At 49.7% G+C, this 22,027-nt stretch overlaps 7 protein-coding genes across 7 annotated transcripts; 2 read left to right on the top strand and 5 right to left on the bottom strand.

Moving 5' to 3' along the window:
• Positions 1-1,000: 1,000 nt before the first annotated feature.
• Positions 1,001-1,843, top strand: CI109_105826 (uncharacterized protein; the record flags this gene model as incomplete). Its single annotated transcript, XM_065967729.1, has 2 exons — positions 1,001-1,237; positions 1,586-1,843. The coding sequence occupies 2 exons, from the start codon at positions 1,001-1,003 to the stop codon at positions 1,841-1,843; spliced, it is 495 nt and encodes a 164-aa protein (XP_065823801.1).
• A 457-nt stretch (positions 1,844-2,300) lies between these two features.
• On the bottom strand, positions 2,301-4,904 carry CI109_105825 (uncharacterized protein; the record flags this gene model as incomplete). The annotated part of the gene is made up of 7 exons (XM_032004329.1): positions 2,301-4,013; positions 4,068-4,130; positions 4,190-4,217; positions 4,307-4,494; positions 4,656-4,696; positions 4,765-4,803; positions 4,880-4,904. The coding sequence occupies 7 exons, from the start codon at positions 4,902-4,904 to the stop codon at positions 2,301-2,303; spliced, it is 2,097 nt and encodes a 698-aa protein (XP_031861560.1).
• A 509-nt stretch (positions 4,905-5,413) lies between these two features.
• CI109_105824 (nicotinate (nicotinamide) nucleotide adenylyltransferase) lies at positions 5,414-7,474 on the bottom strand (the record flags this gene model as incomplete). The annotated part of the gene is made up of 7 exons (XM_032004328.1): positions 5,414-5,501; positions 5,562-5,651; positions 5,715-5,815; positions 5,872-6,172; positions 6,227-6,371; positions 6,424-7,262; positions 7,401-7,474. The coding sequence occupies 7 exons, from the start codon at positions 7,472-7,474 to the stop codon at positions 5,414-5,416; spliced, it is 1,638 nt and encodes a 545-aa protein (XP_031861559.1).
• Positions 7,475-9,918: 2,444 nt separating this feature from the next.
• Positions 9,919-11,381, bottom strand: CI109_105823 (uncharacterized protein; the record flags this gene model as incomplete). The annotated part of the gene is made up of 8 exons (XM_032004327.2): positions 9,919-10,044; positions 10,095-10,195; positions 10,253-10,400; positions 10,459-10,510; positions 10,568-10,636; positions 10,699-10,855; positions 10,974-11,226; positions 11,307-11,381. 8 exons carry the CDS (start codon positions 11,379-11,381, stop codon positions 9,919-9,921), a joined length of 981 nt encoding a protein of 326 aa, XP_031861558.2.
• Positions 11,382-11,888: 507 nt separating this feature from the next.
• CI109_105822 (protein CFT1) lies at positions 11,889-17,137 on the top strand (the record flags this gene model as incomplete). The annotated part of the gene is made up of 16 exons (XM_032004326.1): positions 11,889-12,197; positions 12,279-12,431; positions 12,490-12,716; positions 12,765-13,498; positions 13,554-13,717; positions 13,771-13,839; positions 13,893-14,190; positions 14,243-14,871; positions 14,931-15,272; positions 15,344-15,536; positions 15,595-15,821; positions 15,897-16,052; positions 16,124-16,270; positions 16,376-16,523; positions 16,611-16,748; positions 16,833-17,137. The coding sequence occupies 16 exons, from the start codon at positions 11,889-11,891 to the stop codon at positions 17,135-17,137; spliced, it is 4,239 nt and encodes a 1,412-aa protein (XP_031861557.1).
• A 206-nt stretch (positions 17,138-17,343) lies between these two features.
• On the bottom strand, positions 17,344-19,573 carry CI109_105821 (uncharacterized protein; the record flags this gene model as incomplete). Its single annotated transcript, XM_032004325.1, has 8 exons — positions 17,344-17,514; positions 17,601-18,161; positions 18,277-18,306; positions 18,367-18,434; positions 18,541-18,559; positions 18,618-18,771; positions 18,866-18,884; positions 18,961-19,573. The coding sequence occupies 8 exons, from the start codon at positions 19,571-19,573 to the stop codon at positions 17,344-17,346; spliced, it is 1,635 nt and encodes a 544-aa protein (XP_031861556.1).
• A 443-nt stretch (positions 19,574-20,016) lies between these two features.
• CI109_105820 (uncharacterized protein) lies at positions 20,017-21,987 on the bottom strand (the record flags this gene model as incomplete). Its single annotated transcript, XM_032004324.2, has 2 exons — positions 20,017-20,561; positions 20,625-21,987. 2 exons carry the CDS (start codon positions 21,985-21,987, stop codon positions 20,017-20,019), a joined length of 1,908 nt encoding a protein of 635 aa, XP_031861555.2.
• Between the last annotated feature and the right edge of the window lie 40 nt (positions 21,988-22,027).

The raw sequence follows: 22,027 nt of genomic DNA, 5'->3' as shown, positions 1-22,027 counted from the left end.
AGCATGTCCTGAACCCGAGTCAAGATCTCCCCATTTATCAACCCCTCAAAGAGTGAATCGACATCACAAAGATCTCCGGCTTATATCAAAGTCAAATTGGCACATTTGTGATTTACAACAAAAGACCATTCGTATACCCCTCCAGGTGTTACCGCTAACTTATAAAGTGGGAAGAAAGCAGGGGCACGAGTTTTTACGCTCGGCGCTGGAGGGGGAGTCATCCGTCAAGAGATGAAGGGGGAGGCAGGTGGTTAGTAGTAGTAGGCGACATAGCAGAATTGTTGTCGAGAGACTTGTCAGTCGTTGCTTCAAAGGTACTCTTCATCCTCCGGTCATCGTGCAGATGTCGCATATCGCATAATGTCGAAGTGGTGATTGTGTAGATGAGAAGTAAAGTATCACAGTCATTTCGAAGCAATAATAATATCGAGCAGTATGTATGTATGTATGGGATTTAAAGGATAAAATGAATATTCCCCCTCGTGGTTGTGGAATAAGAACAATAAGGGGATCTGCTGCTGCTGCTGCTGTGAGTGTGTGTGTGTGCCTGAACAACAAAGGGTAAGAGTGTAAGTTACTTTAACAACCTTCCGGACCTGGAAACGTAGCGTACATCTATACATCTACAAAAGCTAAAGTTGTCTCTCTACCTATTCAATCATACTGTACGAGTACGAGTACGAGTACAAAACATCACATCTCACATCTCATCTGTTCTACACTAGCGACCATCACGCTCATTATTGTTTCTTCTCATTCTGCTCGTGCTCAAGAGCAGTGACCTGTAGATCAAGTCAACTTCATCAGGTGTATTGCGACACATCGCCCGCCACTTCCGTATTCGGCCTTGTGTATAGATAGACCTTTACGCTCAGACCGACTCGCTCTTATCCTGTGGAACATCGACCGACCTAATAGTCAAACCATACTTGGTACTTCCAGCTCAGTGATATATCACTACTTGGTCATCTCTCTCACAACAACTATACACATACTCGCCATGTCATCATCATCACCAAACCACAACCACAGCCACAACCACAACCACACTCTCGCCCAACAACCTGTTGCAGCACAATTGATCCGACCACATAAACAATCAATGGCAGAACTCAAACTACGAAGATTGACAGAACATAATCAGAGATTGAGAGAAGATCTCGCGAGACCGAGAGCGAGAGTGAGCGAGGCGAGTTTGGGTCTGATAAAGTATTGTACGGGGACAAAGGATCCTATGGTGAGTTGGGTCGTGCGGCTGTTCTTTGGGCTGAGTGGAGATGGGGTGGGCGGGGGGGCGGGGGGGGGGGGGTGTCCGTAGGCCCGTGGAAGGAAGACGGCGCGAGGATGGGTGGGTGGGTGGGCGAGTGGGGACGGAGGTAATCGATGTCGGCTCGTGATGAGGCGACTACCACGAAGATAAAGGTCGAGATAGGGTCGTCTCCTGGACATGTTGTTGTCACGACGAGACGTCATTGAAGACACATCAAATGACATTCACAGTGAATCGGAGAGAGGAGAACGACGAACGACCGATTACCATAGCTACAATACAATTACTGACGCTAATCTCCAATTCCCTGTTTAGTTACCATCCGTATGGGGCTCTTCTGGTAAAACAGAAGATCCGTTCGCTCCTCCTGAAAAGGGTTGTTGTCTGGGTAAGCTGTCATCGAGTCTCAGCGTATATAAGGACATCTTGCTAAAACCCGTCTTCATGATTACTTTCAGTGATGTGAGCGAGAAACGAACGAATATTGGATCCGAGCACGTCGTCTCGACCTTCCTCAGCTGCCTTGCCCATCCCAAATACGTACGCTCAGATAGACTGAGTCGTACGTTGTAACGATACTCCGTCATACACCTCCGTACCATCTACTGGTATTGGACCACAAACCTACCGATACCCACACCCCAGCACTTGTACCGCTTTCCAAACTTCCGTCTTCGCCAGCACTCATATACCCAGTCTTTCGATCTCCGTTCGGTCTTCATCCAGGGTTTAAGCTATCTCTTTTTTTGTATTTAGACAGATATGCAGAGTATACAGTAATGCGACAAGCTGAAACGATACGAGTGTGTACCCAAGTATACGAGCACATATAGCATGTTGACAAATTGAGATACTACATATTTATATACAATCATTCCAGCCATCACGCACTTGGCATCGCGCCCTTCCCAATCCGCTTCTGACCAGGCAGTCTCGTACCATATTGCCATTTCCTAACCCCTCAGTTGCCTTTCCAGATTGCCCTGTTTGTCTTCGATGGCCCCCCCGCCCCCGCCCGCCCCCTCGCCCCCTAGTCAAACTCGGTCTTCCCTATCCTTCTTCTCAGTTCACTTCTCCCCACACCACCTCTCAATTCCTTCGGAATCTCCAAAACCTCCACGTAAGTACTTGGGAAGATCCCTTCCCTCCCTATGGCCTTATCACTACCCAATCTCCCTCTCCACCAATCACCATTATCATCCACTTTATCCGTGATCACGACAATCTCCCCTGCCTTGAAGGCTAAATCTCCAGCTGTACCGGTGTTGAAATCGAATAATCCGACTGCGCGAGGATATCCATCGTTGAGATGATCTTGTTCAAGTCCCGCTTTCAGTCGTATGTCAGGTTTACCTCCGCCGCCGCCTCGAGAAGATCCCAGATCGTCGTTCGGGATATAGTCCTCGAAAGGCTTCCGTCTAGCTCCGGAATCGGCACGTAATCTTCCAACTGGCTCGTCGTCGAATGGCGAGAAATCACCTCTGGAAGAAGGGGCATCAAAGGCGAATGCTTGATCCCTAGCTCGACTGCCAGTAGGAGGTTTCGTCAATTTGCTAGGCGACGATCTTTGAGTTGAAGTGGTCGCCCAATCCATCGCCGCAAATGTTGATTGTGTTTCTCGTGGCGTGTAGTCTTGTCCAGAGGAATATCTCTGTCGACTCTTATCTTCCAGTATGTCATCATATGGAGACGGTTTTGAGTCGCTTCGATTTCGTCCAATAGCCCCTCCATCGTTATTCGTACCAAGACGAGCGAAGGAGGCTGATAGTTTCGTGCCGTCCGAATCCCATTTGCCTAGCAGATCTTGTTCTCCTCCTATACTCCCATACCCATTTCTCCCACCCCTCCCACCACCACCATTGGTGGGCTTACCACCAAAAGTATCTCTACTTCCATCCCAATCACCGAGTAAATCCTTCTCCTTCTCCTTTTCCTTCTCTGCATTCTTCGCTGCCATGAACAAGAACGGTTGAGGTACTTCTCCTTCCCTCCTCAGACCACTCGATCCACTTCTCGACCTCGTCCCGCTGGTGGTGGTCGCTCCCGTATTCCCGATCCCCAATCCCATCGGACCGGAAGAGTCCCATGTCAGACCCGCCGTATACGCCTCGGAAGTATGTCCGTTCCCTGAACTGATTGTCCCTCTACGAGGACTTGACGATCCGCCATTGTTGAAAGGGTTGAAACTGCTCGTTCGTCGATTCGCACTTCCTGGTCGTTGAGGCGAACCGGTCTTTTCCGCCGCAGCACCCCCGAACAAACTTCCTGCTCTTTTTCTCCCTCCTCCTCCTCCTCCTCCGCCTCCTCCTATAGGCGGAGTGTTCCCGCCTCCACCTAAACCTTCACCAAAGACATATCCTCCTCCACTCGGTGCACCACTCTTCTTCCTCTCAGGAGTTCCAGGTCCGGGTGGAGCCCAACCCATTCCACCACCTTCTCCATCTTCATCTTTACTTCTCCACCTCTGTCCTCCAGGAAGACCAGTCGCCTTGTCCAGCTGTTCGACCAGAGCCATCGCCCAATCTGGTGGATCGAACGACCCTGACAAGATCTGTTTCGCTGAAGGATTCCCACCATAGGCTAATCGATTCGCATCTTGTCGTTCGACAATGACGGAACCTTCAACTGAGACGCCGCCAAAAAGACCTTTGGTTTTAGAGTATGAGTACATGGCGGCAACTTGACCTTTGGAGCTGACCGAGCCGGAACCTTCCGCATTTCGACCAAGTGGACCGACCGCGACCTGGCGGAAAGGTATCAGCACGAAAGTAGAACAGCTGTAAGAAAATTTGCTCACTGAGAGGTTCCCGCCTAATGTCAGACTTCCCGCCGACATGAATGTGGACACTGCCGCTTTTGACTATCCGCGAGTGGTCAGCATAGTCCCATCTACCAAAAGGGCCGTTGTAGACGACTCACATTGAGCACAATCAAGAAATCCGTAACTCTTTGAAATCAACAAGCTTCATCAGCATCCAAACGCCCTGCTCACACCCGCAGCAGAGCCCAAGTTCTCAATCAAGGGATGACACTCACTCCGCACCCATCTGCCCACCGAAACCGAATCCTCCCAATCCTATCGCACTGGGCGGTGACCAGCTCCCATCTTGTAAGCGAGCAATGACGATACCTGATCCGGCTCGTGCGGAGAATAAGAAACCAGCTTTGAAGACTGTGAAGATTGCGAAACCGGTTGCTCGTTCGAGGACTGTTCGTGGGATGACCTAGAGGGGAGAGAGAGAGAGAGGGATCAATATGAGATGAGAGGCGGTCGCAGTTGCCACAGGAGTATGTGCGATGATATGGTATGGCAAGAAGCATCGCCCATGGGTGAGACAGGTAAGATGATGAGAGTCCGGAACTATATAAGACAACTTGTACATACCTTGTCTAATCCATTATTGTTTACGTCGACAAAGCTCCTCACTAAGCCATACCGCAACATTGCAATATCAGTCTTCACATCCAAATCAGAGATCACGAGATTGACATACAGATTTTGGCAGCTTTACGAGTCTCATCTTGAAGTCGGACTATGCAGAGAGATCAATGACGATCAGCCTTATGTCCTAGAATGATTAGGTGAGGTGGAGTCAAGTCCCGACATACCGGGTATGGGACTGTTGACGCCCATTTCTGAATTCTGAACGGTCGAGCGATTGATAATATGGCGGGAATGATGATGTACCACGACAAACAAAGAGCAAGGAAAGATGCTATACGCTGTTCAAGTGATGCGAAGACGAGAGATCCCTCTTTGTATCTCGGAGTAGAAGCGTTTGATGTGGGTAGTTGAGAACCAAATGCAGTGTAAAGTGAAAGCCAAAGTCAACTGTCAAGTCTCGCTTTCCGTCCAACGTCATCGTCTCATGTTTTCGCTTTTCCCCGCTTTCCCTTTCCCTTCCTTTGAACCCTCCACCTGGTTATCTATCCGCACAGTGGCGCCAGTCCACACGTACTCAACAAACCTGCTGTGCTTGTCAAACTTGCATTGATGTATGTCTAAGATGATAATAAGATCCCTATAATATACTGTACATGATAACCATCTCCGTCCTTTCCCTTCTAAGAGTTATATAACGTTACACCGTCTCTCATAAGCCCTGTTTACCGTTGCGTACAATCTTGCTCTCCCTGATCCTGTCAATACCCGTTCAGCGCTTTGGTATCAGACCCTCGATACAGTTTGTGATCGTATATGTATTGGATCACACTGTTGGGTAAGAGGTATCTAATTTGGCCACATGCAAGTCAGCCAATGACACAATGTATAACAAGGAACTTGACCCACTTGATGCTCATGCCTCGTCGCACAAACAGTCGTACCTTCGTTGACGAGATATCGTTGTAGATCAGTTGTTTGATGACAATGACGTTACGCCTGCAATTATCGGATCAGCGAACCATTCTCAGAGATGGAGCGCATGGAATGGGCTTGACTTACCTGTGATGATATAGGATATCGTGTGAGAGCAAGAAAGCCCAGACATCTGAACCAGCTCTTTCGACAATCAAACATCCAAATCGACCGAGAATGATATGTAACTATCCCGTGAAACGTCAACATCTCCTTGTTTTGATACAATCCGCCGCCCACTCACATCAGGTTCACTCCACACACCCGGCTCTCCGAAACTTTCTATCAGATCACCTCCCGCCAACAACATGATCTTATATCTTCTCTTCTTCCCATCACCCAATATACATCCTCCCTCGCCATCTTTTCCTCCATTCAGCATCTCGTCGAAATGATCAAGGACGATGGCCGTCCGTTGATATTCTGATTGTCCAGCTTCCCAGGGGTCGACCATAAGCCATGTCGAGGTGTGTTCAACGGCAAGTTCGCACATTCGTACTCGGTGATTTGCAGGGGCCAAACCGGATTTCTTGTAGTATGATGAGCTGGATGAGATTATCTGTCAGCAGGACCAGTCGTCTGAAGAACATCATACGCACACCGGTGAGTAGTAACCAGCCATGATCTCGTATGTTTGAGACTCTACAATCTCGTCCTTTGCCATCTCGAACATTCTCAGGTGGAGATAAGTAGGTGGGGAGAAGGAACCGCACGCAACGATGACGAGTGGAATTTTCGATTCGTCTGTGAATTATCAGCATGTTGTTCGGTGCCCATCATATGACCATCCGCTCACCCTTCATTGTTCTTCGTAATCTATGTCTTGGGAACTCGTATTCACCCTTCCCTTGCAGATACGCCTCGGAACCTCCACCCTCTGCCTGAGGAGCACTCTCATCCAGATCCGCTTCTCCATCATTCCTCCCGTCCAAAGCGTCATAACCCGCATCGTCCCTATGATTTGCTCCTGCTGTACTTGTTGTCGGTACTGGTCCTTTGGCAGCTTTCGTAACGGTAACGGTATCTTTTCCTTGAGCGGTGTGATTTGGGGATAGCAACGGTTGCTGTTGTTGGAAAATAGCGGCTGGAGTACTGGCGTTATCTGGCGAGCTGTACGATTTGAAAGCCTCAGAAAGGGGAGGTGAGTCATCGTCATCTCTGATAGGTGGGGTCGGAAGTGGTTGACTATATCGAGCCTCTTCGAGAGAAGGACTGTATTTCCTCGAGATTTTAGAGTCGGAAGATTCTATCTCGCCGATGTCCAACGCAGCTGTCTCAGCTTGTAGGTCATACTCTGCGAGTGGATCTCGATCAGATCCAGGGATCACGCCGACCGGCGAAGGGGGATTACCGAATCTGTAGCCGGAAAGAAGACGACGTGATCTGGAAGAAGATAGGTGTTCGTCCCCGGACAAAGTCAGCGAGGAGGAAGTGTCACGGATAGGTTGATTCGGTTTGATGGTAATTGCAATGCTTTCACTTGCGGAGAGGGGAGGAGAGTCGAGTGGAATATGGTCGATTTGTGGCGAAGCCGAGTCTGGACGAGGAGGGAATGTTTGTGAAGAATCCAGAGAGAGGGCTTCCGGTTCACCGTGTTCCGAGGTTGCAGATGTCGCAGCACCAGCGAAAGGAGGACTGTGATTGTGGGATCCAACAGCATCGTACGTTAGCGTATATTCAAGAATGACAACAGCACAGTGGAATGATGAGCGGTCAAGGATTTTGGGTGGGTTCGAGAGCGTAAGGGCAGGGGCCAGTCGCAACTGAACTTACGAATCATTATGGAAACTGTGTAGGCCCATGGCCGGTAAAACCGGTGCGGGTGACTTGAACCCGTTTGTTGCCATTGCGACGAGGGCAAGCAAGCGAAGGAGGATTGATGATTATACGGGGGAGAGGGTGTTGAGAATGCTGCTAGAAGTAAAGGAAGGACCGATTGGTGAGCCCTGCTCGAGGATGTGATGAGTCGAAGCCAAGATGAGCTGCGACGAAAGCGGGAATAGTGAAAGGAGCAATGAGATCTCTAAACGTCAAAAGAGGTGAAGCAAATATCGGTGATGCACGTAGATCTGATCCAACAACGAGTGTCGCTACCTTTTTGATAGGGGTTATGGCTGAATTGCTGAAAGCAATTGTGTATTGTTATGGAGGAGTAGCACACGACTGTCCGGTTAATAACTTGACTTGTGTGATTTGGGGATGATCAATAAACTGGTTTTGCTCTGACTCATGGCAGCAGAGCTCACAGCAGCAACGCAGCAACCGGCATCAAATACCGAATATCATGATATTGCATCATCCGATTCGAGTTACGTAACGAGATACCTTGTGTTTTGATTACAATCGATAGCGATAACACTAAACGCAATGTGCACCGTGCGCCGTAGAAGCGGTTGATTTGAGTTGTAAGTGTGTGTTTGTTTCAGGTTTATGCTCGACCAACTGTACACTGTGCACTGTACTTCTCGTCGTATATATCCAAGTAGCTCTGCCATCATTCTGATTCCAACTCTGTTCTTCTCTTTCTAACCTCATGACATCAAACCATACCGATCAATGGCACATCCAGTATGACTACGGGTAACGAGTTTGTTCCTCACAGAGCGCAGCTTCTCCACAAGGTCGAGATCTACCTACCCGATCCGATGCTCAATGTCAGCAGTTGCCCTTGAGTTCTGACTGAGCGATCGTGTGTCTTTGACCGAATCACGAGTTCTGCGCTGCCCAAGGAAACACTCATACAGAACGATACACTTCCTCCACCTTTCTTGGGGCCAGCTCCGTCCTTCGACATTCAGAGAGTGACTTCGACTCGGAAGAAACCGCCTTCATCAAGACACTCGTCTGAATCATCAGAAGATCAATAGGATCATTCGGATCATTCGTCGACTGAAAACTCCACCCTCGAGACCACCCCTCCATCCTCACTCCAGTCAAACTCTCCTGGCACGTCAGCTGGCAACATCGATTCTTCAGGGAATGTAACCTCGAGTTCAGCTAACAGAGACTCGACTACTCCCGCGCTAAAATCCGACTCGGCCTCGGCGTCTCACTGACCAGAATCGACAGGCGAGTTGCCACACACCAAGACCCGGGGTCACGATCGAGGATATCTGGTCCTCGGCGGAACCTTCTCCCGTTAGTTCCGTGACCATCAAGGTTGTTTCCAAGATGAAGTCCGCAGACCACTGCGCCCGTTATCGAGCAATCCTCTCTTTCGAGAGCCAAGATTTCGACGTCATTTGTAAGATGATCGCCTTGAACGATTATCCAGTAGTGTCTGATGGATGGCAACCCTCTCGATGCGGTGCAAAGACGGACCTCTGTTCTGAGGATGAGCTTTATTGGAATCAACTCCGATAGCTTCAAGGAGTTTGTGTACAGAGAAGCTATGGTCTCTTCCGATATGTCTCCGACTGGTTGAACTCTGAGTTGTTGGTCGAAATCTCGGAACACCCTGGTGTCTCGGTAACAAAGGATCCTATGGAGGTTATCCTCTTCTATCACCTGCTGCGAGAGATAAAGCAAGTACAGGCGAACAATCACTTTCTGCTGCTGGACACTTAGCGCTATTGTTTGCACACTTGTTAATGACTAAATCTTTCGTTAGGATCCCTGCTTTACAGGCGTATTTGGAGATCCTTTCTCGGGGCGTGAGTTGTAGGGTTTTCTGGAACGTGCACCACATTCTCTGTGCGGAAGAGAATCGATTCGTTATTGGGGAGCTCCAACACATGCACATTCAAGGCGTAGGAGGTAAAATTGCTCGCCTCGTTCTCGATAATCACCATGCCAGAACGAAGGACCACATTTATCCCTCCTCGAGAGTGACAGCGACGACGATGGCGATGGCAGTGACAGGGATGGCACCAAGGTTACCGATTCTCAAATCCACGATTGCGACGAGACTTTCGACGGCAAAATGATGAATGACAATGGCGTCGCAGAAAAATGTAAATGAAACCACCGAATCGCAGTGTAACCGGACAGGAAACCAAGTACAATTGTAAGGATGGGCAGTGAAGGAAGGTTGGATACGACTAAGCTCAATGATTCCCTTGGGCCTGCTGTTGCGGTGCGAGAGGTTGAAGTGACGTGATAGATTTGACAATTAGATAGAAATAAGTAGCGATGGCGAGCACTTTACGATGGAATGACCTTTAGTGAACACATTGCCGGGGTCATATGATCATGCTCATCAGCCATGGAGTTGGCCGCTCAACTGTGCTCAAAATGATGTTTTGCATGCCCAAATCACAACCGTCCTCAAAACCGCAAATCCTCAACACTTCTAAAGAGGACCGTGCCTCGCGGGCTTGGGTGGGTCGTAAACGATCTTTCGGGTCTTGATGTAAGACCACTTGAATCGCTTGACGTAAACGGAGATGGCGAACAGGGAGGTGAGGATCATGAGAGCCTGAGGGAACGTCAATCGATGGCCATATACGAGCGTGATAGTGAACTCACCTGGAGACCCATCTTCTTCCTCTGGTCGTGCTCTGGCTCAGCAGCCCAGTTCAAGAAGGTAGTGACATCCTTGGCCATTTGAGAAGTAGTAGCAGGTGTTCCTGTGATAGACCTATTTAGCACTCTGTTTCATATGCGCCGCGTATGAAAACACTCACCATCGTCGTACTCAACCAAACCATCGTACAAGACCCTAGCCATAGCAATACCACCACCGGGGAAGTAAGGGTTGTAGTTCATACCCTCGGCGAGCTTGACACCAGCGGGGGGATCGCAGTAACCGGTCAAAAGGGAGTAGATGTAGTCCTATTGGGATATATATCGGGTTAGGCAAACACTCATAAGTGAATCGAGGGCGACTCACGGCAGCGCCATGTCGGGCCTTGACTATCAATGAAAGGTCTGGGGGAAGACCACTGCGAAAAAGTGAAAATCAGTTTCTTTTCTTCAAAATACGAACGGAGGCAACTCACCCTCCGTTACCAGCTCGAGCAGCCTCCTCGTTGGGGTAAGGAGCGGGGAAGTAATCGGCAAGCTTTCCTCTGTGAGATGGAACGAATCTGATCAGCTGACTCCGGCGGTAAACATGCCGATCCCCACTTACGGTCTCTGGAACATCTCTCCCTCGTCGTTAGGTCCATCCTCGTACTCAACCTCCTCGGCCATGGCCTTGACCTCATCAACGGTGTGAGAGACACCGACAAGGTTTCGCCAGGCGATTCTGTTGAGAGAGTGACAAGAGGCACAGACTTCTCGGTAGACTATGTTGGTGGTGAAAAGTCAGTACAATGTGTTGTATTTTTTTTTGCCTCCCAACCCCATCGCTTTCCGCCTCCTTCAATATCCCAACTTGCAGCAAAAACAAAACTCCGTACACACCTTGGTAACCTCGTCGAATGGCCTGGTGGTTGAAAGTCTCGAAAGGTCCGTAGTGCTCAAAAGGGTAGGAAGTGGGGTGCATTCCATTCTCCGCCGCAGAGTTTGCCGAGGCCTCGGGAAGGAGAGAAGGGACGCCGTACAAGTGACTGTACCAAGCGATCGAACCGGCGGCGATGGCGGTGGAACCAGCTACGGCGGTCCGAGACGCGAAGATGGATTGGGAAGGAGCGGCATGAGTGGATGAGAATCGAGCCTATTCATTTATAGTGGGCGTAAAGATGGATTGTCAGTATACTTTGCGTTTAGATCACGGATCGGAGGAATGAGACGCACCTTGCCCAAGTTTTGAAGCGGAGATACTCGAGCAGAAGCCCTGGCGGCGAGCCTAGGGAAGGCTTGAGACAACATCGGAGAGGAGTAGTGTTGGGAGGAGAGGAGAGTAGGAGAAGTGAGAGTGATGCGATTGATGATTAGATGTTGTAACAAGCAAGATGTCAAGGATGCGTCCGTTGGTTGCCAGAGCGTTGGTTGCTTGCTCGCTCGTTGAGATGCTCCAATGAGGGTTGGCGGAATACTCTCCCCTCTCCCACCACTTAGCATGCCACTATGCGTATACATCGGAACATATCGGTGTTATAGCTCAACTGCCACCCGGAAGATCCAATGTGGCAGTGTCAAGCGCGCCTTCACGTTCAACGCTGTCTGCATCGATTAGGCGCGTCATCCCCGATTTGGTTCCGCTATCGCGAACTGAATTCGAATGAACACCCGGAAAGACAGTTTGACTTTGGGATATTTGGTTACGGGTTGGAATGGAATCACAGCCTAAGAATCACTTGGACCACACTAGACCGTCCTTCTTCTTGATCGCCTTTCCTGAAAAGAGCCGGTGTGCTCTACCGCTCGCCTCTCAGCATGCACGCCATCCACCAGACCCTTCTCCCTCCCTCCTCCGTCCACTTCTCGCTCTTCCTTCCCAACTTCACCCCCTCCACCATCTACCCTCTACCGAAACCTCCTACAGCTATCGACACCAACGACATCAAAGTGGCTGGGAACTTGATAGTTGCTGGAGGGGAGAATCTCCGTGTGTTCGAGATCCGAGAAGAGCAAATACCAATCGCTGCGGAGCGGAGTGATGAAGGTGTGAACGGCGTGAATGAAGCTGTTGTAGTAGGAGATGCAGAATTGGGAGATGGGTTCTTCGATGATGGTCGTGCAGAAGTGGGTCTCTCGCATGCAACGTTTGATGAAGAATATCTATCATCTCGATCAGTATGCTCATGTGCTGATTCGAAATGACAGCGTGCACTATTGAAATACGAAACGACGAGACGACTGCATCTCTTAAGTCAACATATATTGCATGGGACGATCACCGGTTTAGCCGGTCTACGAACAATAGAAAGTAGCGTAGACGGTCTCGATAGGCTGTTGGTATCTTTCAAAGACGCAAAGGTGAGCGCTTGCAGATGACGATATTGGTTCACAAGCAACAATTGACTCTTTCTTTCAGATGGCCTTGCTCGAATGGTCAAGAGGTGATATTGCAACGGTATCTCTTCACACATACGAGCGATGTCCGCAGATGAACACGGGAGACTTGCAAAGCTATGTCCCTATGTTACGGACGGACCCCTTGTCACGAATCGCCATCTTGTCATTACCGGAGGATTCGTTGGCTGTGTTGCCAGTATTGCAGGAGCAGTCGGATCTGGATCCTTTACAAGACGGCTACACTCGGTGAGCTTGACCATACTCACAAACAGTAACGAGCTAATCTTCTTCCAGTGATATGCCTTACTCTCCTTCATTCGTTTTGTCCCTGTCTGATGTCTCGCCAACTGTGAAGAACATCCAAGACCTCCTCTTCCTGCCTGGTTTCCATTCTCCAACTCTCGCCCTGCTCTACTCGCCCACTCATACGTGGTCCGGTCGGTATCAGTCGGTCAAAGACAACTACTGTCTCGAAGTCCGCACATTCGACCCTTCGTCTGGAAGCTCATATCCCCTCCTCACCTCCGTGACCGGTCTCCCTAGCGACAGTCTCTACCTCGTTGCTTGTCCTGCAGAACTCGGAGGTGTCGTCTTAATCACGACGACGGGAGTGGTCCACATTGACCAGAGTGGAAGAACTGTCGGAGCTCGAGTCAACGCTTGGTGGGATTATGTCACAGATCTTAGATCGGACAAGACTTCCGAGGATCGCAAACTCTCATTGGAAGGATCAAGATCCGTTTTCGTCGCAGAGAGGGATATGTTGTTGGTACTGCAGAATGGAGATGTACACCAAGTACGATTCGAGATGGAAGGGAGGGCGGTGGGGACGATCAAGGTTGACGAACAATCAAGTACGGTACCTCCTCCCTCGAGCGTCGTTGTTGCCGGAGATCGAGCGGTATTTGTGGGTTGCGCGGAGGGCGACTCAGTGTTGGCAAGAGTGAACATGGTCAGGGAGGCATTAGAAGTGAACGGTACGAACGGAGACGAGAAGAAGGATGAAATGGATGTCGATTGGGATGAAGGTGGGTTCTCTCTCACTGTCGTCGCATAAACGTTGCTGATCGCTATGGGTGGCAGATTTGTATGGAGACATGAACGATCCCGCCAATAGCGGAATAGTCAATGGGAATCAACATGAACCGACAGGTCCAGCGAAAATCTCCGTATCACCGTACGACGTGTTATCAGGGGTCGGGAAGATCCTCGACATGGAGTTTGGTATAGCGACAACGGATCAAGGCGTGAGTGCAACTCATCGTACATTGATATGAACACGCATTGATTTGTGCTACAGTTACGCACCTACCCTCAACTAGTAGCTGTTAGCGGAGGAAGTCGAAATTCTACTTTCAACGTTCTCAGAGTGAGTGGTGAGAGCATCAAAGTTGCTCGTGAAACTTACGGCTGTTTACTCAGCGAGGGATTCCCATCACCAAGCGCCGTCGGTTCAACGAGCTGTCAACAGCCGAAGGAGTGTGGTTTCTCCCTATCGATCGCCAGTCCGGTCAAAAGTTCAAGGATATACCAGAATCAGAGCGAACGACATTGCTCTTTAGCACCGAAAGGAACGCCACGAGGATATTTGCCTTGTCCACGAAAGCTGTTCCGGAACAGATAGGGAGAATAGATGGGAAGACATTGGCGGCTGCGCCGTTCTTCCAACGGTCTTGCGTGATGCACGTTACACCTGCGGAGGTTTCTCTTCTGGATTCAAGTGAGTATGCAATGATGACAATAGGACGACTTTCAAGCTGATGAAATGACAGACGGCAAGCTTTTGCAGCCAATCTGTCCAAGAAGCGACCTGCCCGCAATCGCCAGTGCCAGTATCTCCGATCCCTACGTTGCGATTCGTAGAGTCGACGGGAGCATATCGCTCTTCGTTGGGGACACCGTCGCTCGATCCGTCACAGAGGCACCGTTCCCCGACCTTGCCCTCTGTCAAACCATTGAGGTCTTCTCCGACTCCACGGGTATTTACCGGACTTTCGAGCCCGTCAGATCTGCCGATCAACCACAAGTCAACGGCAATGCATCACGATCATCTGCTATTCGACAAGGACAACATTCTCGCATGCAGCTCACGCAACAGCAGATCAAACGGTTGCAAGAGCAAGAACCGGCTATATCTACCGATGCGCCCAGTATGGAGACGACAATGAATACCGCCAGGGGTTCGCAATGGTTGGCGATGCTTACCAAAAAGGGCGAACTGCAGATCCGCTCGTTACCGGATCTCACCCTCGTGCTTCAGTCTAATGGTCTTAGTTCGTCTGCACCGAGTTTCACAGACGATTTGGCCGATGGAGAGGTGGGAGAACAGGATGACGGAGATGAGATTAGACAAATGGAGCTTTGTCCTATCGGCAGGGGTACACTAAGACCGCACCTCATTGTGAGTGTATTCGTACCAGTTGCATAGGTGTCCCTACTCACTCATCTATTTGCATATAGGCTCTACACCAGTCTGGTCGGCTGAATGTGTACGAAGCACAGCCTCGCTTCACCGTCGATGCTTCTGCTCACTCTCGACGTTCTTTGGCTGTACGATTCCGCAAAGTTCATACACAACTCCTACCCATCGCCGGAGGAAGCACCAAACTGCCATATACCGTCATCCCATTCTCCAACATCGAAGGTCTCACAGGAGCGTTCATCACCGGCGAGAAACCACATTGGATATTGTCATCTGATGCTCATCCGATCAGATCTTTCGCTTTGAAACAGGCCGCCATGGCGTTTGGAAAGACGACGCATCTTGGTGGAGCGGGAGAATATTTCATCCGAATAGAGGATGTGAGTACCAGGCCAGAGCTTCTGTCTGTTCTCTACCATTATACAGGTACAATCTAATATGTCGTCGTTAGGGCTCTTTCATCTGTTACCTCCCACCGAGCCTGAATACCGATTTCGCAATCCCCTGTGATCGATATGTGATGGAAAGGACGTACACGTCGATCTCATTCGATCCTACCTCGGCCCATTATGTAGGAGCGGCGTCGATTACTGTTCCCTTCCAGGCTTACGATGAGGAAGGAGAGATCCAGATCGGGCCAGAAGGTGGGTTTGAGATCTAGCTGGTCAAGCGTACAACTGATAGAATTAACTCACGGTATAGGAGAAAACCTAATCCCGCCAACCAACCAACGCTCTACTCTGGAACTTTTCTCACAAGGATCTGATCCATGGCGGGTAATTGACGGATACGATTTCGACCAAAACGAGGAGGTCTTGTGCATGGAGAGTGTGAAGCTCGAATCGCCTGGTGCAACGGGCGGGTACCGAGACTTCATCGCTGTGGGCACAGGATTCAACTTTGGTGAAGATCGAGCGACAAGAGGCAACGTGAGTGGCGAGATAATTCCGCTCAATGCAAGTAGTAGTGAGGTACTGCATGCTGATCAACCTCACGAACTTCAGTTATACATATTTGAAGTGGTCGAAACTGTTGGACAGGCTGGCAAAGCAGGAGGATCAGGCTGGAAACTCAAAATGAGGACCAAAGATCCCGCGAGAAACCCTGTCAGCGCAGTCAACCATATCAATGGATATCTCCTCAATTCCAACGGACCAAAAGTAAGTCTCTGCTTGGTCTACTTGACGGCAGCGCTGTCGGTGCAACTGACACATCGCATTGTATTGCCCAGATCTACGTCAAGGGTCTGGATTATGATGATCGTCTGATGGGTCTGGCTTTCCTCGATATGATGCTATACGCGACCAGCATGAAGGTGTTCAAGAACTTTATCTTGATTGGCGATCTGTGCAAGAGTTTCTGGTTGGTCACTCTGCAGGTGAGTTATCCCCGCGATTTCATTATGACGAACTTTGTGCGACAATCCACCGCGAGGTGATTCATAGAAGTGTTGAGGCTAATGTGAGTTCTGTTTGCAATCCAGGAGGAACCATACAAGTTCACTACGATCAGTAAAGACCTTCAACCAATATCAACAGTCACCACCGACTTCCTCGTTCACGAAGGTCAGGTGAACTTTGTATCGAACGATCGAAATGGCGATATGAGAATGTTAGAATATGACCCAGCAGGTGTGTCTTTCTCTCTTACATGTTGTCGTCTATCTTGTGGCGACTTGGTATGAATTATGACTGACAATGTGTTGTGATCCTGTGCAGATCCCGATGCACTTAATGGAGAAAGGCTATTGCTTCGAACAGAGTATCATACCGGAGCTCCAGTCACTTGTTCAAAGGTCATTGCGAGGCGGAAAACCGCGGAAGAGGAATGGGTACCACAAACCCAGATCGTCTATGGTAAGTCCAGCCATATCTTAAACGAGAAACGACGTGAGCGGACCACGCTGACAAGTTGTTTTTTTCGTTTCGTACGTAATGTAGCCACGGCAGATGGAGCTTTGACCACTCTCGTCTCTGTTAAATCGGCGCGATTTAAACGACTCCAATTGGTATCTGACCAACTGGTCCGAAACGCTCAACACATTGCAGGTTTGAACCCTCGAGCTTTCCGAACTGTCCGAAACGACTTGTTGCCAAAACCACTATCCAAGGGGATATTGGATGGGAACCTGTTGGAACATTTCGCTTGGCAGCCTTTAGGAAGACAGAGGGAGATGATGAGACAGATCGGGACGGACGCGGTCACTGTTGCTAGTGATTTGCAAGCGCTCGGAGGGTTTTGGTAGGGCGGAGGAGTGTGATATGAAACGCAAGGTGTATGGTCCCATCGTGTACATCTACTACCGCATACTAGTCATAATGCATTGCATAGCATTTGTGTGAAGATATGGCGGGTTTGGGGTGTTCCCATTTAAGCACCACTACAACTTCATGTTATCGTTACATCATACAACAAGTCATCCGGACTATAAGATTTGTCCTTCCTTTCCGATCAAACGCCTTTACTGAGAGCAACACGCTGCATCTCCTCCACCGTCCTCTTCACACCGTCAACATCGATATCCTTGAATGAATAACCATCTTCCAAACTAGGCTGCCAACCACTTTTCAGCTTATCAACAAACACTTTCAAAGCTGTAAAGTTTATGATCTGATCGGAGAGCTGTTCGACCATTCAACAAATGGTCAGCCTGAGTCATGGGCCCGTTGAATATCAAGTCGAAGGAGGGAGAGAGGAGATGGACTGACGGGGGTTCTTTCCAATCCTGAAGTGTTGGGTACGACCCAGAAATAGGTGTATGAGATAAGATATCTCTGTTCGAGAGAAAAGTGAGGAAGTCTATATAGTCTAGGTTGAGTAGGATCGAATGGCGGTGGTTTGATCTTGGTTTTGGCTTTGGTTTTGGTTTTGGCTTTGGGTGATTTAGTGGGTGTCCGAACCTCAGTGGGTTTGAGAGAAGGGATAGGTGGTTTGATATCGTTGATGGATTTGAGATCGTGTTCGACTTCGTTCTCCAACTTGACTCCGTCATATGACATTTCGTTCAGATCAGGCTTGACATCGTCCTCTTCTTCTTCCTCTTTGAGTTCCCTCTTCACCTCGTCGGCTAATGATTTCTGTTCCATCGCAGCCTCCTCCTCCGCCCCCGCCGCCGCCGCCGCCAACTTGGCCGTTTTCCCAGCCACACTCTCGTACACATCCCATATCTTCTTACCTACAAAACACACGACCATAGGCCGATATCGTACGAATTTGAGAGTAAGGTTATGTACGTTCAGACGCATTTCGAGGGTGGAAAGTTCCGATTGCTATGCCCATTCGCGAGAACGTCAGCGGTCATTGCAGGGTACGGGGTGATAGGGAGTCATCTCATATTTGAGACTTGAGAGTCTGGAGGATTGGAGATGGGAGATCGTGGCTCACCTCAGATGTTGGTCGATCGACGAGGTTGGTCTGGTCGTTACGCGGATGATCAGCTAATTCAGATTATAATCAGGCATCTCGCTCACTCACCAAACCAGAATTATACTCTGTCATCATGAGCTCATCCTCGAGTGGACTAAGCAATCGAGCTGTGAGACCTGAGCACCAGCACAACACACACCACAAAAGTCAGTGGCGATCTACTTGATCGCAGCTGACCGGCTGTAGAGTCACGGCGCGACGGCGGTCCGGTCGCGAGCTCACCGGATTGATGGAGAGATCGCTATGACTCTCATGTGAGCTTCGGCTATTATCATGAGTAAAGTACGACGGAGACATACCCAGAACTTGTTGGTAGGATGTGAGAAATGATGTCCTAGCGTAGAAGATCGTTTTCCTATCGGTAGGAGAAGGGGCCACGACGACAGGGTATCAGCAGTCTTGCGCGTTTCCCCTGGGATATGGTTATGAGAAGGATGAGTATAGTCGACATACCTGGACTGGTTGACAGATTAACGGAAGTTTCAAGTCAGCCAGTCTTCTCCTGCGTAGTATGTCCAATTGATGGGCGATCAAAGTAAATACTCACTTGATACCGCAAAATACCACTGGCCAAACCGAAAATCGTCAGCACCCGATCTCCTCTTTCCGGCAAATGTCAGGCATTCGCGTTCAACAACTCACCATCTAAACCTTCTCTCAATATATCATTGACAGGTTTCAAATGCTCATATACCTCTGGTGCAGCATACCCTCTCGGTTTCTTGGGTGTGGTCTTCGCTCGTTCCTTCTTGACCACGACCCCTCCCTCCTCCGTCTTCTGCTTCTGCTTCTTCTTGCTAGGCGTGCGTACTACCTCCTCCTCGTTGGACGGCTGAAATGGCTTATCACTCCCTATGATGCCCTCTGATCCCGAGCCACTAAGCTCGTTCTCGCTAGCACTATCGCTCACCTCTCGGTATGGCCGCTTCGTACCTCGATTCCGGAGTGACCTCGAAGAAGAATCGTCAATTCGATTTTTCGGTAACACCTGGGTATTTGATAGAATTCCACTCGACGACGACGATGTTGACTGTACGATCGACTTGGTGTCGTTGTTATCATTTCGCTCCGTACGTATCACTCTCGACCTTGGCTGAAATTTCAGCGGTGACGATGAACCGACTTTCGAGCTTTCTCCCTTCTGAGCACCGACAGTCGACGTCGTCGCTCCATAAGCGTATTTGGCAAGTTTCGCTGCGAAAGATTTCGATGCAGGGCTCGACACATCATCTATCTCGTCTTTAGGTGCTATCATTGCTTGCTATTTCGTAAGAAAGCGTATGAATTCCATGTTAAGAATCGGAAGGACATCCTTGAAACTACGATATGACGATCATAACTTATCGATGGAGATGAAAAGTGGAGGTCATACGAGTATCATACACCTTAACTCGGTCCGGACGGTTGCAGATAATGGTGGAATATGCATCTTCATCGCCTGTTCGTTGCAAGACCACTTGCATTTGCAGTTCATTTCAGCGATCAATTCTTCTGACTATACTCTATAAGGTAACTCTTTACTTCTTCTTCTCGCTCTTCTAGATAGAGCGCTATTGCTACAAGATGCTTCGGGAACGGCAAAAACGAAACGAACGAAAATGAAACTCTACTGAAACTAAAACATGCTAGGCTTGAATTCCATCTACAAGGCCATCCACAAGGAGACACTAAACTGTATGTTTGTCCGATGACTGGAGCCTAGCCGTTCATGGGGGAGGTCAAAGTTGCGAATGGGTAACCGTGTCTTTGTTGAGGGAACGGATTGTTGGCAGTAGGAGTCGGGTGGTCACCTTCTGGTTGTCTGAAACCGTCAATCATTGGATTGTGCGATGGCATGGGCAGGTGTTGAGGCGCCGAAGGGCGTCGTCCATCTTGCATAGCGACGTTGCCAACACTGTTAAGGTACGATTGTGGAGGGTTCATGCTGTAGTTCGGGTTGGGATGCGCCGTGTGGAAGTACGACCGGCCATCCATTGACGAGGCGATCGAAGAGGACGTTGAAGGTCGAGACTCGACACCGTTACTCCATGGCGCAGCGGCGTAGCCCACTGGATAAGGCCCGGACGATCGACGACTGAAATCGGACGCGGTACTATCTCGTCGATCCCAATCAGAATCGGAAGAAGAACCGATGGACGGTCGTTGAGACCACGCAGAGGTGGTAACACCGTACTGAGCATTGGCGTTCATCGCGGCAGCTTCTCGCTTCTTCTTTCGCCAAGCTTTACGCATGTCCTTGAACTCTGCAGGAATCAATATCAGCAGATGAACTTGTATAGGTTCTATTATCCAACACGCCAACTCACCAGAGGGCAATCGTTTCTCTCCGTGTTTTTGCATAGCCACGTGTGCGTTGAGATGGTTCAGAGTTCCATATGACTTCTCACATCCATTCCAACCACACGCATACAACCTCTCAATCTCGTCAAACCTTCTCCTTGGCCTCTTCTTCGGCGCAGGACCTCCCAACTGTACAAAGGTCAACTCGGATTGACTCATCTCACTCGGCTGACCAGGTTTTCCGATATAAGACGGTCGCATCGCTCCACCCGCGACCCGAGGCAAGCCAGAGTCAATAGAATAAGCGCGATCGCCTGGGAAGCTGGAAGGAGGTGCGGGAATGCTACCAAGCGAACCGGTTCGATCGTCTCGGAATGGCATGAGCGAGGATGGCATAGCCTTGGGATCGGAAGGAGGCGGGAAGTATCCCAAAGCGGTGTTTATACCCGGGATCTGTCGCGCAATAGATTGAGCGCTAGGCAAGGCTACACCGCTGCCGAGGTGAGGGTAGCTAGGAAGACCGTCGCTGGTCTGTGGTCGACCAGAGTATGTCGGTTGACGAGCATATCCTTGCATTTGATGGCCGGCTTGCATTTGCTGCTGTTGAACGTAACCTTGCTGACCAATGGGAGCGGAAGGAAGCCCGAACGCTGCCGTAGATGACCCTTGGTCACCCTGGGTGTAAGGGGAAGATTGTTGTTGCCAGCTTGGAACGTGGAAGTGGGGTTCAGAGGCTCTACGACTTTGAGCGATATAATGAGGGTCGACATTGCTTGGCGTCTCGGAACCATGCGAAGGGACCTGCTTGCTGGGGTTGTCCACTTGCTTCTCTGAAGATGCAAAAGGGTTGGTAGTCGAAAACATGCCGTCGTGTTCTTCGTCTATGGTCTCTGCGACCTTGAGCTTGATTCCGTCTGAAGATGATGGTCTTTGGTTTGTTCTCTGGAATCTCTGTCCTTCGTCTACACCGCCTGGCATGAACCCAGCAAACGGACTTCTACTTTGCAAAGCGCCACCGGCTGTCGCAGGTCGACGAGTTTCGGTGGAAGAAGGGCGAACGAAGTCACGGGAAATTGCCGGGAGAGCGTCGACAGAAGAAAATGAGCCGCCTGTGACAGAGCCGGAGGCAGAAGAAAAAGAAGAGGCGGAAGAGATGCCGTAGGAAGAAGAGAAAGACCCGTTATTGAAAGGGTACGAGTTTCCGGTGTTTATCTGTCCAGAACCTGGTGTGAATGTCCCGTTGTGGGGCGAGATACTGGCAGACGAAGAATAGGAGTGGGTCTTGATGGGATCTGGTTTGAATGAGGCGCTATTGAAGCTGGATTCGTTGGGGATGGTAGGGGCTTCAAAGGCAAAATCGACGGGGGATGAATTGTCTGAACCGGTCATAATTCCAATAGAAGTTAACGGTGTAGACCAGCTGATGGAC

This window comes from Kwoniella shandongensis, chromosome 10 (assembly GCF_008629635.2).
Source record: "Kwoniella shandongensis chromosome 10, complete sequence".
Lineage (NCBI taxonomy): Eukaryota > Fungi > Basidiomycota > Tremellomycetes > Tremellales > Cryptococcaceae > Kwoniella > Kwoniella shandongensis.
This window is presented reverse-complemented; position numbering and strand designations above follow the sequence as displayed.